Here is a 17,359-nt window from a genome sequence, read left to right as displayed (position 1 = left end):
ATATTTTAAAAAATTATATGAACTGAAAAAATCACTATAAGAGTACTTACATTTGGATTCAAATCATTTTTTTAATAACAAACTACACAAATATGTTGATTTGTATAAAAATTTAAATTACAATATAAATATTTAATTGAACACAATTAATACAGAAATATGTCACATTGTTTAAACAAAATATCAAAGTAAACAGTTGCGTTCTAAAATCATTTATTTTAACAACAAGCCAAATAAACATGTTGATTGGAGAAGGAATAAAATAAAGCCAGATAAATACATAGTTTACCAGAGACACTCTATATGTCAAATTTATTATAAAGAAATTTTTACTAAGATAAATACATTCAATAATTACAAACAAATAATATATTTCATAAAAGTAAAAAATAATATCCGCGCTTCGATATGTTGATTGGAGAGGGAATAAAACAAAGTCAGAGAAACACATAGTTTACCAGAGACACTATGAACATATTTATTTTAGTAAAATTTTCTTTATAATAAATTTGACACACATAGTGTCTCTGGTAAACTATGTGTATCAAATTTATTATAAAGAAAATTTTACTAAAATAAATATGTTCAATAATTACAAACAAATAATATATTTCATAAAAGTAAAAAATAATACCCGCGCTTTCGAAGCGCGGGTCAAAATCTAGTTATAATTACATCCCTAAATGTGGGTATCATTTTCTTCTATTTGGGTATGTTAGTTTTCAGCTCCGAACAAGTAGGTTTTTCAACAAATCATACACGCCAAAATGAAAACAGTTGTTGACACTAACTACCTCTTACGAAAACAAATACTTATCGAAGACCAAAACAAACTAAACGATAAGAGATACAACTCTTTTAAGAACTCGTATGCAAAGTTTTAAATATTCTCATTCTTTTTTTTTCTCCCTTGAATCCCAAGAGCTGATACCCGAAATTCTATCACTTCGCTCGTTTATTGTTCATGAATACGACGACCTACATCGAGGATTGCCGACCCTTGTTGTTTAACATCTCTTCCAATGGAATATGGGAGAATTTAAGTTCGCCCGATGTGATTTTTGGGTATTCATTGCCACTCATGGAGATTCAGATATTACTCATCTTCACATCGGTGGTCATGACTCATATGTTCCTCAGATGCATCGGCATTTCCCACATCGCTTCCTATATGATAGTAAGTATACCTAATTTTAATCCCAGTACATTCTATTATGTAGTCCATGATTCATTCTTTTCCTCTACGATTTCACTCATGTTTGGTCACTGGAATCATTTGGAACAACAAGAATATTCTATTAGTCACAAGTTTCAAGGACGTGTTTTGGTTTCCACATGAATCCCTTACTTAAAAAAAAACACAAAAGAAAATTACCATCCATGTGTAACTTGACATGCACGTTAGAGACTACTAGTATTTATTAAATTTAATAATATTTGAAACTTAGCAAGAACGTAAGATAATATATCTACATCAAACAACAACAACAATAACAGAGATATAACTCCAATTTGACCAAAAAATGATATAATTCTAATCTTCTCATATTCGTAGGCTGGTCTGATTATGGGACCTCAGCTATTAGATCTAAGGGAGAAGTCAACATGGAAACTATCGTTGGATCCTGTTATGAATGGAAATGGACCGTTAAGAGGCTTCTCAGTATGCGGCTTCATGATGTTTACGTTCCTCATGTCCTTAAAGACCAGTCGGCGAGTTGTTTTCAACAACGGACCATTGCCCGTTGTGATTGGGATCTTGACTTTCATAGTTCCTTTGTTTGGAGGGCTCTGTTTCCGGAACATCCTAGCTGACAATATAAACCCTCACTACATGCCTCCGAAAAAAGCCCTCGCCGAGCGCACTGTCATCATCGCAACACAATCTTCAATACTACTTCCCACCACCACCTATTTCTTGTCGGAACTCAATATTCTCAACTCGGAGTTCGGTCGGCTTGCATTGTCCGCATCTGTTATCAATGATATCCTTGGCGTTTCTTTCATCGTACTTGCGTATTCTCTAGGAACATACAAAAACATCTCACACTCAACGGCCTACATTGACCTTATCGCGGTGATCATCTTTTTCCTCCTCGTCTTTTTTGTTGTTAAACCGGCCATGGAATGGATAGTGCAACAAACACCCGAAGACAAACCTGTGGCGAACATATATGTGCATGCTGTAATTTTAACCGTATTGGGTTCTGCCGTTTACACCACGGTCTTCCGTATGAAATACCTCCTCGGACCAGTCATGATCGGCCTCGTTATACCAGAAGGTCCACCTTTAGGATCCGCCTTGGAAGCCAAGTATGAGAAGCTCACGTTAAACGTGTTCTTGCCAATCTCGATTGCATTCAGTACGATGCGATGTGATATTACGAGGATTGTGTACGAGCTAGATGACATATTATATAATATCTTTCTGATGGTGCTGACGATCGCTTTGAAACTGGTTGCTGGTATTGCACCTTGCTTGTACTGCAAGTTACCTCTCAAGGAGTCAATAGCTGTTTCCGTACTCTTGAGCTGCAAGAGTTTCCCAGAAATATTTTTCTATGAATCTACATTGGATGATAAGGTAATCAATCCCCAAGCCAAATATAAATCCTTATAATTCATGTCATTAATTATGTTATCTAATTTTTTTTAAATGTTTTTATTTTTTGCAGTATATATCACAAGCAACATACTCTTTCTTGATATTTTATACGTTATTAAACTCTGGGATTATCCCAGTAGTTATAAGAAGTCTGTATGATCCGAATCGGAAGTACATTGGTTACCAAAAGAGGAACATCTTCAGTTTGAAACCAAACTCCGATCTTCGTATTCTTACTTGTGTGCACAACCCTGGGAATATCTCTAGGGCCATTGCATTTATCCAATTATTTTCCTCGCCGAACCAAGAAAATCCCATCATGGTCACGGTCCTTCACCTCGTGAAGCTAGTGGGTCAGATCGTACCGATCTTGATCTCGCACAACAAGAAGACGAAACAACTGATCAATAACTCCTACATCCATACCGCAAACCTTGCCTTCAGCCAATTAATGCAAGAGAGCTTTGATTCAGAAAGTGTGGCCATGTTCACAGCCCTCTCGCATGAGAACTTAATGCACCAAGACATCTGCATGCTCGCACTAGACCAGGCAACATCTATGATTGTCGTCCCGTCTGGAAGAACATGGACCATTGATGGGGAGTTCATGTCAGACGATGTGGCCATAAGGCGTCTCAACATCTCTCTACTCGAACGTTCGCCATGTTCTATTGGGATACTCGTAGATCGTGGACACTTCTTGCGTAATCACAAGAGAAAGGACAACATCAATGTATGTGCGATATTTATTGGAGGTAAAGACGATCGTGAGGCACTATCGCTGGTGAATAGGATGAAACATAACCCAAAGGTCCAAGTTTCTGTGATTCGACTAATGTCTAACCAAGAAACAGAGTCGACGAATTGGGATTACATTCTTGATCATGAGGTTATCAAAGAGTTGAAGGATCCAGAGGTAAACACAAATATTGCATATACAGAGAGGATAGTCACCGGTGGTCCTGAAGTGGCTACTACGGTCCGATTGCTTTCGGAAGCGTATGATCTTATGGTTGTTGGTAGAAATCATGGAACGTCGTCACCGGACTTTTCAGGACTGATAGAGTGGGTGGAACTTCCGGAGTTAGGTGTCATCGGAGATTTGTTGGCGGTTAGAGATCTTAGATCTAGTGTCTCTGTTTTGGTAGTTCAACAACAACACCAAGCATAAATCATTCATTGTGAACTATTCAACAACACGAGTGTATAATTTTAGGACATGATTTTATAAGATCTAACGATGCTATTTGCCATGCGAGGAGTATTAATGTATACACTTTCTTATAACATAAAAGCCATTTGACATGCGAGGAGTATATGATAAATCAACAAACCATGAATCCCGTTGAAATACCTAAAACCCAACTTAGAAACTACTCAAACATGACATGAGAAACAGAGAAATAAGATGAATGCATAATAAAATATATAAACAAAAGTAACAGTTTTTTTTTTTTTTGACAACACAAAAGTAACAGTTTTCCGAAGGCATAGTACGAATCTGTCTAGCAAAAAATTCTAAAACCTGTTCGTCAAAAAAAAAAAAAAAAATCTAAAACCTAAAAGTACGAAGAAAAATGACGTTTAATCTAAACAATTTTCCGAAGGTATAGATCAAAATCCTGTCGTGTTCAACCAAACTGAAAATAAGAAGAACCAAAAATTACTTTATTCTTATATTAAACCGGCAAACATAGCAGTTTTCGGTAAACTGCGCATAAATTTTGATCTAACCGATAGATAGACCTCAAATTCAGGAATCGGAAAGTTAATTTAAAATTTTATCTTGTGTTAAAATTTGAGAATTATCCATCAGAAATAAGTCTTTCATTGGTTGGTTATTAAAGTTTTGACAAATCTACAAAGTTTTGTATCTTCAGGTTTTTTTTGCATCCAATTCGAACTCTTCCGTTCCAATTAGAATTAAGCATGTATTTCTAAAAACACCAGAAAACTCTTAAAACTCCAAAACATATACTTTAATTTGATAAATGACTCAAAACAAAAGTTAGAAACTGATAAAAAATATTTATTTATCAAAAATACATGTCTAATGTAGTGTATAAGACAATTTGCATTAGTAAATCTCTGATGCTGAGTCTCTCAAAAGTTTAATTTTTTTTTTTAAAAGAGGAGAGAAACAAGGATAGTCTCATTTTTAAAGAGACTCTTAGAATAATGAGAAACTATATACCACTTGTCACTTGTTTAGTGGTATTTGTCCTTGGTGAAAACGTTTTTACTAAAAAAATTTTCCACAAATTTTCATGATTAAATCAAAGAAAAAGAGAAAAAACAAGAATATAAGGTGAGAGACGGAAACGTTTCTTTATGAAAAATCGTTTGCCTATGAATTTCTACAATTGTTAACTAGTTAATGGCCAAATTATATTTTAATTTATATTTTTTAATTAATTTCTATTATATTTTATATTGAGATACTAAATAACAAAGAAAGAAAAAAGGTGGTTTCACTGAAACCACAATTTAAAATATTTTTATGGATCTGTTGATACATTTGGAAAACGAGGAACACCAAACTATTTAATAGAAAAGTCGTGTCTTCGGTTAATACTCCTAACATGTGTCTCTTGTTTTTTTTTATCTTGTGTTAAAATTTTAGAAATCATCCATCAGAAGTAAGTCTTCCATTGGTTGCTAAACTTCTGACGAATCTACAAAGTTTTATATCTTCAGTTTTTTTTTGTTTGCATCCAATTCCATCTTTTTCTGTTCCAATTAGACTTAAACATGTATTTCTAAAAACACCAAAAGACTATAAAAACTCCAAAACATATACTTTGATTAGATAAATGACTCAAAACAAAAGTTAAAAGCTGATAAAAATATTTGTTTATCAAAAATACATATGCCTAGTGCAGTGTGTAAGACCATTTGCATTAGTAAATCTCTGATGTGAATCTTTCAAAAGTTTAAATTTAAAAGAAATAAATAAAGAGGAGAGAGACAAGAATAGTCTCTTTTTAAAGAGACTCTTAGAATTCTGAGAAACTATGTGCTATTTGTCACTTATTTAGTGGTATTTATTCTTAAGAAATTTGGTAAAATCGCTTTTAATAAAACTTTTTTTCACCAATTAAATGATAGAAAAAGAAATAAAAACAAGAAATTGGAAAAGAAAGTAAGGTGAGAGACGGAAACATTATTTTATGAAAAATCGTCTGCCTATGAATTTCTACACTTGTTAACTAGTGAATGGCCAAATTATATCTTAATTTTTATTTTTTCAGTTAATTTATGTTATTATATATTGAGATACTAAAGAATAAAGATAGAAAAGAGGTGGCGCCATTAAAACCACAATTGATACTTTTCTATGGATCTGTTGGTATATTTAGAAGGCGAAAAACGATAACCTATTTAATAGGAAAGTCATGTTCTGGATTGATACTCTCCAACATGTATTTCTTGAGATAGAATGTTGAAAAAAGACTAACGAAAAGGAGGAAGAGAACGTGGAGGACCCTCCTTATATAGAGGTTGAGTTACTCCCTTGATACCCTGAATCCCTATTTGCTAAAGTGATGCTTCATGAATCAATGGCAATGTAAGTGACTTGGGTGGAACCTTAAAGATCAAATGGATTCTTAATTTTTTGGATTACCAATGTGTAACAGGTACTTACCTCTCAGTCTTGCATGCTGAGATTGAAAGTTTATTTATTTTGGGCAGCTTCATGTATGAGAGACAAGAGGATAGATTCGATCCGATTCGAGACAAACTGTTCAAATTTTTTGGACATGACTACGAATCTAATGGATTGGCCAGCCTTACGTCGGAGAAAGAGTTATTTCAAAGAATAAATGAGGACTTCGAAGATATGAACCTGACTCATATTCTTCGAAGTAGAATGGTTGGACGGATACACTAGCAAGGAATGAATAACTAAACGCTACATTTTTTCCTATATAGTTCAGATACAGATAGATAGAGATACTTCCCGGAGAATCGATACGTCTATTCAATACTTGATCTAATTTAAAATGGTTAGCTGGCAAAAAAAAAGAATAAAGATAAAAAATTTGCCCACTGTTGATTTTTTAAAGGTTCTATCAATCATGATGCTCTAGTGAAGTGTACATAATTTTATGCTCGCCTCCTCTTAGCAGCGTGGTAATTAAAAACAGTGCAAGAGATGCACCCGTTATTGTATTTCAAAAAGAAAAAAAGATGCACCAGTTAACGTAAAAAGGACACATCAAGACTTTCTGCTGAAAGCCTGAAACTCAATCTAAAAGCGAAGCTAGTGACATGGAGTATTATAAGGTGGTCAACATAGTAACCAATATAGAACATAGTATACTATATTTGCGAAATAAATATTCGTAAGTTAGCTATGTTTTTATAATTTCTCTAATTTACATATTTTATAACTGCTATTTAGTGGTAGTACTAGGTGTAATCATTATGTATGATTTTCGTTTCTATAAAGCTTTGGTTTATTGTGAATTATATGATATTCTGATGTTATCACATATTTTAAAGATGAATTTAGTATGGTTGATAGGCGTGTCTCCCAAAAATATTATGAAAGACAAAAGTATAATTTTAAGAAGTCACATACATAAATTATTGAAAATATATAAATATATACAATTTCATTAATATGTGTTATTTAAAAATTTAAAGTAAAATAGACTTAGATATTATTTTTTAAATAAATATTTTGTGTAAAAAATTAAGGTATTTATAGAAAATACATGTGTGTTTTTAAAATATTTTTGCTAACATAATTATTTGAGCAAACCATATTTGATATAAGTACACATTAAATCAAATAAAAAAGGAAAAACAAAATAAACAGAAAAATGAAAATGCATGTTATCAACAATCTAAACTATAAAATTTTAAAATAACCCTGATTTTCCTAAAAATTTACAAGTGATTGCCACTCATTTTTTTACTCTTAACCACAAATATTTTTAATAAATGAAAATACATAATAAAATATTGTTTCCTTACAAAATCATATCTTCTGCACCATATTACCTAATCATAGGAAATAAAATAATAAGAATTTATTAAGTTAAATTATGTTTTTAAAATAAATAAAATAGTATTAGTACCAAAATAAAAATAATTTTTAATATTGTCAACGCCATCAACAAAACACTAAACCTTAAATCTTAAATCTTAAACCTTTGAATAAATTCTAAACATTTGAGTAAATTTTAAACCCAAAAATTTTTGAAGTTAACAAAAGGATAACAAACAAAAAAAAATAGATTGTAACTGATATTCAACATCTATGCAAAATAAAGAAAAATAATACTCACACGGATTTGAGAATTAGACTCTAATTATAGTTTTTTTTTTTTGACTAAGACTCTAATTATAGTTAACTAAAGATATGCATATAATATTACGTAACCAGCACGTTGTTTGTTACTCTTTCTGTTCTGTTTTAGATCATACTTTACAACTTTACACATAAATTTAGGAAACTAATACCATACTTATTCTAACCTTTTTATATAATAATTTACTCTAGACCAATATTAGTACAATGGTACGTAAAAGAAGTTATTGTTATTATATCTAATCTATAAGTTCAAGGTTTTATTTTTATCTATTATTAACAAGTTATAGTAGGATCATTTAAAGAATTAGTTAATATAATATATATGATTATTTACATTAACAATAAACCAAGTTTAAATTTGAAGTTTTTTTACCTATAACAAAATCAGTTGAGAAAAATAAAAAAAATCTTAGTTAAAAAATTAAATATTTTTATAACAAAATAACACATTAATAAATTTAGTAATTAGTAATAGAATATTATTATAAATCAATATTAACAAAAAAAATATTATAAAACCAGAAAATAAAAAATTTATATTCTGTATTATATAAAATAGCACTGCTATATGAATTAAATATGAAAATAATATTAAATAGGTAAATTAATAAATTTTTATTTTTTATTTTTTCATTTAAATAAATCATCACTCATCATTATAGTTGATTATAATTTGTAAACTATATAATACCTTTATACATTTATTTTTATTTTAATTATAACAAAATCTGTTGAGAATTTTTTAAATATTACCAAAAATTAAAATATTTTTTATAAAATAATATATTAGTGTAGTAACAAAAACAAATTCAAAATTCATGTTTGTTCCAAATTCAAAAATAGTTGTGTAATTTTCCAAAAACAATTTGACAAAATATATAATATTGAAAATAAACATTCAAACTCAAATTGATAAGACATTAAATTTTACGAAAGATAAAATCATAGATAATAAAGATTAATTTTTTGAAATGCACCAGGAAAAAACTAGCAATATATGTTGTAAGAACTAAAGCAATATAATATTTTGAAGTTTTAATTTAAAAAAAAATAAAACTTAATATCATAACATTCAAAAAAATCCAGCATAATAAAATTTAATAAAATAATATAATAAATTCGACTATGGATAAAATTTATTAAAACAATAGGGCTATGGTATTTAAACAAAACAGGTGTTTTACTTATAAATCGAGTAAAACAATGTTAATGTATATTTTCTTAAACACAATATGTAAATATTATTTATCTTAAACCTATTTATTTTCTATAATATAAATAAATAAAATTTAAAAATGTATTATACGTAAAATTTATAAATTAAAGAAAATAACATATTTTGAAGGGAGTTCTTTGTTTGATTATTTCATATTGTTATTTTATTGTACATAACTCGAAAATATACTAGTATGTAGTAAAAATTTATAACAAAATAAAATGTTTTAAAAAATATTAATAATATCGAATAAAAAATATAAACAATAATATTATAGAGTTAAACAATATATAACACTAAAAATAAAAATTACATATTTATTCCATATCGTTTTAAGTGGTGTTTAGAGATTTTAATTTTGTTTCACAATAAGTAATGTTCTCACAATTCTAGATAAAATTTAATGTCATTTGAAATTTATGACCAATTACAAAATATTGCATCTTTTTCTTATTGGTTGAATTAATTGTATTTAATATTAAAAAGTAAATTGCATAAAATTTTATATTTTCTTAATCTTTGTGCAAAAACCATAAACACCTCTTAAAATAATACAGATGGAGTATTTAAAATATTTGTAATAATATCAAACACTTATAAAATGGGAAAATATTTTTGCGGATAAAAATATAGTTTTTCCTTAATTTTGGGGAAATGACTAGTTTATTTAAACAATAAAAATTATATAAAAAATTAAACATTATAAAATGTTACTCAAAAGGACAAGAGTGAATAAATTTAGCTAATTATTCGTTTGTTGGAAATAAGTCCCCATTTTCATTAATTTAACTTGTTTGAAAACGACAACAATAATTAACAATTTTATAGTTGACAAAAAAATTAACAATTTTATATTTCTTATTTAGAATTTAACAAGCTAATGAAATCTTCAAGAATAAGATTGGGGTCCACACTTATCACTATCTCATTCGAAATCGGGAAACGTGGGCCACCAGCCCACCATCGTCGTCGTCGGTTGTGACGTGCAGCATTATCCTTCGCTCTAGATTATGATTAATTTCTAATGACACGTCTACCATTATTGTTTCTTTTGGTCATCTTATTGTTTTGTTAACTGGAATCGAATATTTTTTTTTCAACAAATCGAATATAAATTTAAGTTTTGTCAATTCACTCTATAAACTAATATTCAAAAACCTAATAAACAAGTTAAACTAATGAAAAAATTGATCTTAGGTTAATCCAGTTCAAAATATATTACAAATCGATAAAATAATAGAACAATATCTTTTAAAAAAATTCTATATAAATATATAGCTCTACTAAAATCGTAAATTAATAATCTATATATAAATTTTATATATGTACAAACATAATAATGAGGAGAAGTATTATAGATTACCGTATATACAATAATTATAAATAATTTTTTATAATCGGATACAGTAATTATAAGTGAAATTTATAGAGATATCTAATTACAGATTATAATTTATAGTACTTATATAAAATTTTGATCCTATCTTCTACGGTAATTATAGTAAATGAATAATCTATATATAAATTTTATATATGTACAATCGTAGAAGATACGATTACAACACTCTAATACTTTTTCTATCTAATTTATACTTTATAGAGATGTCTAATCCATAGATATTATAAAAATACAGTAATTATATGTAAAATTTTAGATAAGTACATAAATTAATTAGAAAAAATTAAAAAGTTTATTTTAAATTAATAACTCTATAAATTAATAAAATATTATAGTCCCAACATTATTAATTTATAGTTTTTTTGCTATATATAAAATACATTTTGCAATATGTGTACATTTTCCAAAAAGTATATTGAAAAATTAAAATATCACTACAACCGCTTTGTTTCGTTATGAGGAGGATATCGCTATCAGATTATCTATAAGATATATGATGCAACATTTCCTACCGTTCAAACATTTCATAAAAACAAAGCATTTCCTACTGTCGATTTCGTTTGTATGTCCTGAATAAACCCTACTCTAGTGGTTGATTACATGACCCAGGTTGAAAGTACAATGGTCGATATTTATTTTGTCAAGATTTGTTGCACACATATATCTGTGTGTGTGTGTGTGTCTTTAAATCTTGATAGCTGCTAAAAATCATCACCTAGAGCTATTTTATAATTCGTTTTAATTGTTATTCACTAATCAACAATTAATCTGCATTGTTGCAGTAACTGTTTATCCTCTCGATCTTTTTGTTCTTTTTCTGTTTCCAAAGTGTATATATCCTCAATTCCTAAGTATGTCGATTGTAGTTTCACTTGTTAATAAAAAAGAACCGCTTTCTAAGCCCTTTGTCAATTTAAAAAAAGAACCACTTTCTCTCTTTTTTTGGGTCACGCAATAATACAATACCATAGCTTTCAACCAAAAAAAACATACAATACCATATATTAAAAACATCACGCAATATTGCCACAATTATTAGAATATTACAATGGACCAAGACAAGATTATAAATAACCTTTAAAAACAAATCTCAAATCATGGAGGATTGGACGCTCAACTGCTTCACTCTACTTTTCCAGTGTGGACCCGTCTCAATACACTCGTTATTAACTTAATGTATAATTGATAATGCATAACAAATGTTTTAAAATCTTTTTGTTTGTTTGTTTCGCTTAACATTCTGGTGTTTGGGTATGGTCTCTTTTAGGGTCATGGCAATAGTTATAGACCAAGAAGTTCCTCTGTGCCCATGCCATAGCCCCCCTTTGTTGATTGCTTAACCCTCGACTCCCCATAGGTGAAGCCGATGGCGGTGTACATGAGCTAGACCCGTCTGCTGTGCATCCCGCTAACTTAAAGTTTGTGTACTTAGCAATAAATGGTTGGTATCGATAGTCGGCTTTGATCCTTCCATTTTCCGTGGCCCAGTCCGATGCATCCCATATCGATCCGTACAACCACATCGGTCTTGTAGGGAAGATAGCTTCGTTCTTTCTGTCGTACGTACGTATCGGTACATCATCTACGTAGAATCTACATATATGAAAAAAATCGACCAATTTAGCGTATCAAACGTAACAGAGGAACCCTATAATGAAGCATCATAACCATGTCGTCTAAACATAAAAAGATTGATCTTGACGTACACAATTTGATTAGTGTTCCACAAAATTGCGTAATGGTGGAAATTTTGAGTAGGGTCGAACCACAAATTGAATTTCATTTCTCTCCCAATAACATTTCGGTCACCACTTCCTCTGACGAATACGTTCGTCTGAAGGCTATATGGTTTCCCGGGCGTTGTTCCTAGAAATTCGATATCAACCTCGTCGTGGTCTCCGGGATGTTCTTGATTGTTTGAGAGCTTGAATCCAAAGGTGTTAGGAATGTTAATAACGCCATTAGTTCATGTATTTTGATTAAAAATTAGTTGATCTCTAAAAGTTTAAAGTAATTTTTACGTAGAGAGATGTATCAACTCCAGCTGTGTAGCCTGGTTGGAGCTTAATGGAAGCACCAAAGTAGCCCGACTTGTAAGAACGAAGAGACTTGAATCCACTCCCTGTTCATAATCACAGCTACTACTATTGATTAATTAAATACGTCAAAAAACAATAAATATATTCTACCGACACAGTTTTACAAGTCCTGCGCTGTATTATATAACATTTAAACTAATGCGTGCACTTTGACAAAGATATACAGAAACCGTCACTTTACTAAATTGATTCAAATTAAATTTGCATTAACTGATATTATTTTTCTGTGTTCTAATTATTCGAAATGGATAGCATAAAATGATAAAAAAAATTAAACGTGTATATAAAGCATGGACCACGAATTAAGCCTACACTAAATTTGATTGAAGCGAAAAGATAAAAACTAAAGAAAAAGACCAGATGATTTGTCCAGCAAAAGAGTGATAACGCCTTGCTCTGACCGCTGGTGTTGAGAGCCCCATAGGGTCCGAAATTCACGATCAAAAGGTGAAGTTGGTACTCGAGAACTCGGGTAGTATCCCGGCGAAGGAGAACGTTGGCTGTAGCCACTAGCACACAACACTAAGAAAGCTGAAAGAATAAGAGGAAAAGCCATTTGGAGAGAGTGAAGTAAAGTCTTTTGAGTGGTTACTAGAAAAGGGGTAATAGAGGGGATATATTTATGAATGAATGAAGAAAAATGGAGAACATGGGTCTGTATAAATAGAGGGAATGTAGGTCCTACAGTTATAGGAGTGAGTGACTGTTAATCTGTTATCCGTTGATTTGATGGGCCTTATGGATTGATCCCATGCCAAATATAAACATTTCATGTCAACTTACATAATAATTATATGAATTATCCAGTATCCGTTGGTTGGATGGGCCTTATGGACTGATCCCATGCGAAATATGAACATTTCATGTCAACTTACACACACACAAATATTCTTTTAACTCTTACATAAATATATGAATTATTGAATTAATCAAGAAACGGAGAACGAAAATTGTAAAATTCAGAAAAAGTAAACTTTCTTTTTAACGTCTGCATTTGATAATTAAAACCAATCTACGCAGTACTGGCCCTGGTAGGAAGATATGTATGCTGCTGGCCGTATCTAATTTAAATGAAGTATCAGCATTTTAAGGTCTCAATTTTTTTGCTAGTGATGAGGGTTCGACCTATCTCTCAGATTATTTTTTTAGTTTTCTATAGCTATAGTGATCAATTTTCTTTTTTTCGGTTCGTAGTCTGCAGAACTTCTCAGTCGGGCCTGATCCACGATATGGGGTCCAATACAAATTAGGAACAACAGAGAAATACTTAAACGATCAAACCTTAAACAAGATCTACGAGCAAATAAGAGATGGTTCTCTAAAAATACATTGGTGCAACCAGAGCGAATCTAGACTGATTTGTAATGGATGCAAAATTTAATAACGAACAAAAGAGGTATCGAACCAGAGACAGAAGTGGGGGCACAACACCATTAAACATGGCTGATTTCTCTATAATTTTAATACAAAATTCTTAATATTAGTAATATTATGGGAGCATGTGTTACCGTATATTAATTGATGAAAAGTGTATTGAAAATATAAAAAAATTATATCTTTTTGAAACCATTTATTTCTTAGAATATGTATTTTTATAAAACGGAGGAAGTATCATACTAGGTTAGTCAATATTAGTTAAGTTTTTTAATCGACTTTATCGTTATAAAAAACAATTTCAGCATAATACTAAAGGGATATCAGCTCCAACACTTTTTATTTAAAATTAGATGTGTTTTCTCGGCTACATATTTATATACATAATGATACGAACTAGAGTTAATCTGATGATTGCAAATTGCCTTAATTATATAAAATAATCAATAATTAATATTCAATAACTTTCACAGGCAAGTAAATCAACTAAGATCAAACACCATTGCTATATTTCTATTTTTGGTAAATTTTTTAGAATACGGAAATAACTCACAATCATCATAAATAAATATATTTGAATATGATATTAGATAATGTAGTAAGTATAAAGTATTTATAAATTTCAAAATATTATTTAGTTTATTTTTATTACTAAACAAGATTTTCAAGATTTTATACAATTTTTTTTAAATATATATATATATATATATATAAACTTTTACATGTAACACAATTTTTCCCTATTTATATTTATAGATTTTAAATAGTAGAAATTTTATTTATTTTTCATATCATTTTAAGGAAAACTTTATACAAATTGATTTAATATATATTAACCAAAAGAAATAAATGAAAATTATCTAAATTATAGTTTTAAATATATATATATAGTTCTTAAATGTACTTTAAAATAAATCGAAATTTTATTTTATTTTATGTTTAACTTAATTTAAAATTTATATTAAAACATTGATAGAAAAATAATAAAACCTATAATTTTATCAACTGAATTTTATTCTTAAATATAATTTAAATTTAAATTTTTTAATTGCTACACATGATACAGAAAACCACATAGTTTCTAGTTAACTGGAATAACTTTAGCTGAAATACTAATTATGAGAACCAATCATAGTTTTAGTCTAATATTTAAAGTATATATATTTATTTTTGCCATCATTATTTAAAGTATATATATGTTCCAGCATATATATTCAGTGGCGAACCTACATTGTCCAAGAACGTGGCAAGTGCCCCCACAAAATTTTCAAAGTTCGTTAAATATGTTTAAATTTTTGTTATTTCTCTTTGTAAATAACATTTCTAGCTATATGTTTTAAGTTTATGTAAGAATTGCCCTACAAAAATAATCCTACATTCGCCATTGTATATATTGGTCCATGTGACATAAATGCATAGCTGGGTAGAGCCGTAGAGGTATGTAAGACCATCTCCAACCCATCTTTATTTTCATCTCTATATTTTCCTCTAAAACAGGAAAATTCTATTATAGAGATGTATTTTCTCCAATGTATGCCTCTATAATAGAGTTCTTCTATTTATAGGAGAAAATATAGAGAATTGTTAATTTCATCTTTAAATATAAAGACAAAAAGTAGGATTCATCTATATTTTTCTCTAAAATAGAGGATTTCTATCATAGATGCATACATTAGAGTAAAATTCAGTTTTATAATGGAGATCTCTATTTTAGAAAAAAATTATAGAGGTGTACATTAGAGATTTCTAAATACGCAAATTTTCTGATGATCATTCTTAATAACCCCAATTTAAATTTTAAATATATTTGTTGCTTGAGAATTTTCCAACATCGAAAGTGTTTATGCTCGCGCATATTGATCATTGTGCACATAAATGCATAGTTGCGTATATAAATACGCAATTTGTGTATCTTCAACTTGTAGAAGACGGCAAGTCCTCAACGCAGTGTCATGTTTCTGTTGTGATCTAGACTTTTAAAATTGTAGGCACAAATTGCGCTTAAAGCAAAGGCGTTATAATGACGTTAAAGAAGAAAAAAACAAAAGCCAAGGCGTTATCACGAGTAAATGAATCATAAAATTATTGAAATTCGTTTGCAAGTGAACTTCATGCTTATTCTCAAATGTAGATTAAAAACTAGTTCTCAAAAGCAGATACTAGTAGTATATATTATTGGTATCAATTTCAGTGATCGGAAATCGCATTGAGCTAAATAAATTAATGAAAATTGGTTACAGAATCATTTTCACTACAAAATATGCATTTAATATACATAGTTACATACACTCTTATTTTTCTATAGTGTATTTTAATATTATTTCTTTATTCAAACAACTTTTGTTCACAATTTTGACGTATCTTTTCAGATATACTCCAAATAATATATTTATCCTTCTAAATAAATTTGATAATTATTAGGAGATGAGAAACATATGTATAAATGATCACATATTTATATATATATATTGAAAACATTGTACGTCAATATTTATAAAATGCATTAAGTGCCTTATTGATGAGTTTTTCTTTCGAACACCGCGAGTGAAGCAACAGATAATTGGGTCGGTCAAGAAGGATACATAAGAAGAATAAATTATCTGGGGATAAGGGTTGACATCATGTTATTCAATTTCAGTTTTGTGTGACCTTCGATTGTCGAGAGAGGAATGAATATTGACAGATGTAAATACTGGTTGAAATGTCGAGGTCTTAAAAACTGAAGGAATTTCGTAACGCATTAATATTAAGTACTTAAAGTTCGGGGTGTCTCAGTTTTAAAGAGAAGATTGGTTGCAAAAGTTGAGGATTTAATTCCTTGCACGCAACTAACCTGAGACAGGGCGGACCCAGAAAATAAATTAATATAAAGCATAATATATAATTTATTTTGTATTAAATATAATTTAATAAATCAAATTAAACTATATTTCAAAAGTACAAATTAATGACAAAAATACATTAGTCATTAATTCTTCTCAAATTGAATAAATATAAAAAGGATAATTTCACAATTTTAAATATTTATTTTCAATAACATCATAAAATTATATATGAACATAGTAATTTTCATCACAAAAAAAATTATTTCTTTAAGTTTTAGTTTTTGCCTTAACTATCAAAAAATATTTAAGTAAAAAAAATTGTCAAAGTTAAATATTAATAAGTTATGAGTTTTTATTTTGAAAAAATAATAATATTAAAAAGTGATTGAAATACTATAAATTGTGTACCATTTCCCAAAAAAGAAAATTCAATAACTTTAACATTTGGGTTTATGTATTATTGTTTAGGATTTAATATTTTAAGGGATACAATTAGATTTGGGCAATTCTCTCAAATA

At 29.2% G+C, this 17,359-nt stretch overlaps 2 protein-coding genes across 2 annotated transcripts; one reads left to right on the top strand and one right to left on the bottom strand.

The window, feature by feature from the left end:
- The first annotated feature begins 964 nt into the window (after nucleotides 1-964).
- LOC108810922 (cation/H(+) antiporter 12-like) lies at nucleotides 965-3,898 on the top strand. Its single transcript, XM_018582991.2, has 3 exons — nucleotides 965-1,177; nucleotides 1,556-2,584; nucleotides 2,676-3,898. Exons 1-3 carry the CDS (start codon nucleotides 965-967, stop codon nucleotides 3,774-3,776), a joined length of 2,343 nt encoding a protein of 780 aa, XP_018438493.1. The 3' UTR covers nucleotides 3,777-3,898.
- A 7,600-nt stretch (nucleotides 3,899-11,498) lies between these two features.
- On the bottom strand, nucleotides 11,499-13,277 carry LOC108813536 (xyloglucan endotransglucosylase/hydrolase protein 31). The gene is made up of 4 exons (XM_018586119.2): nucleotides 13,000-13,277; nucleotides 12,565-12,665; nucleotides 12,250-12,467; nucleotides 11,499-12,136 (listed from the first exon to the last, which is right to left on the bottom strand). The coding sequence occupies exons 1-4, from the start codon at nucleotides 13,196-13,198 to the stop codon at nucleotides 11,776-11,778; spliced, it is 879 nt and encodes a 292-aa protein (XP_018441621.1). The 5' UTR covers nucleotides 13,199-13,277; the 3' UTR covers nucleotides 11,499-11,775.
- Nucleotides 13,278-17,359: the final 4,082 nt, after the last annotated feature.

This window comes from Raphanus sativus, chromosome 6 (assembly GCF_000801105.2).
Source record: "Raphanus sativus cultivar WK10039 chromosome 6, ASM80110v3, whole genome shotgun sequence".
Taxonomy (NCBI): domain Eukaryota; kingdom Viridiplantae; phylum Streptophyta; class Magnoliopsida; order Brassicales; family Brassicaceae; genus Raphanus; species Raphanus sativus.
The sequence above is the reverse complement of the archived record's forward strand: the minus strand, read 5'-3'. Positions and strand labels throughout refer to the sequence as shown.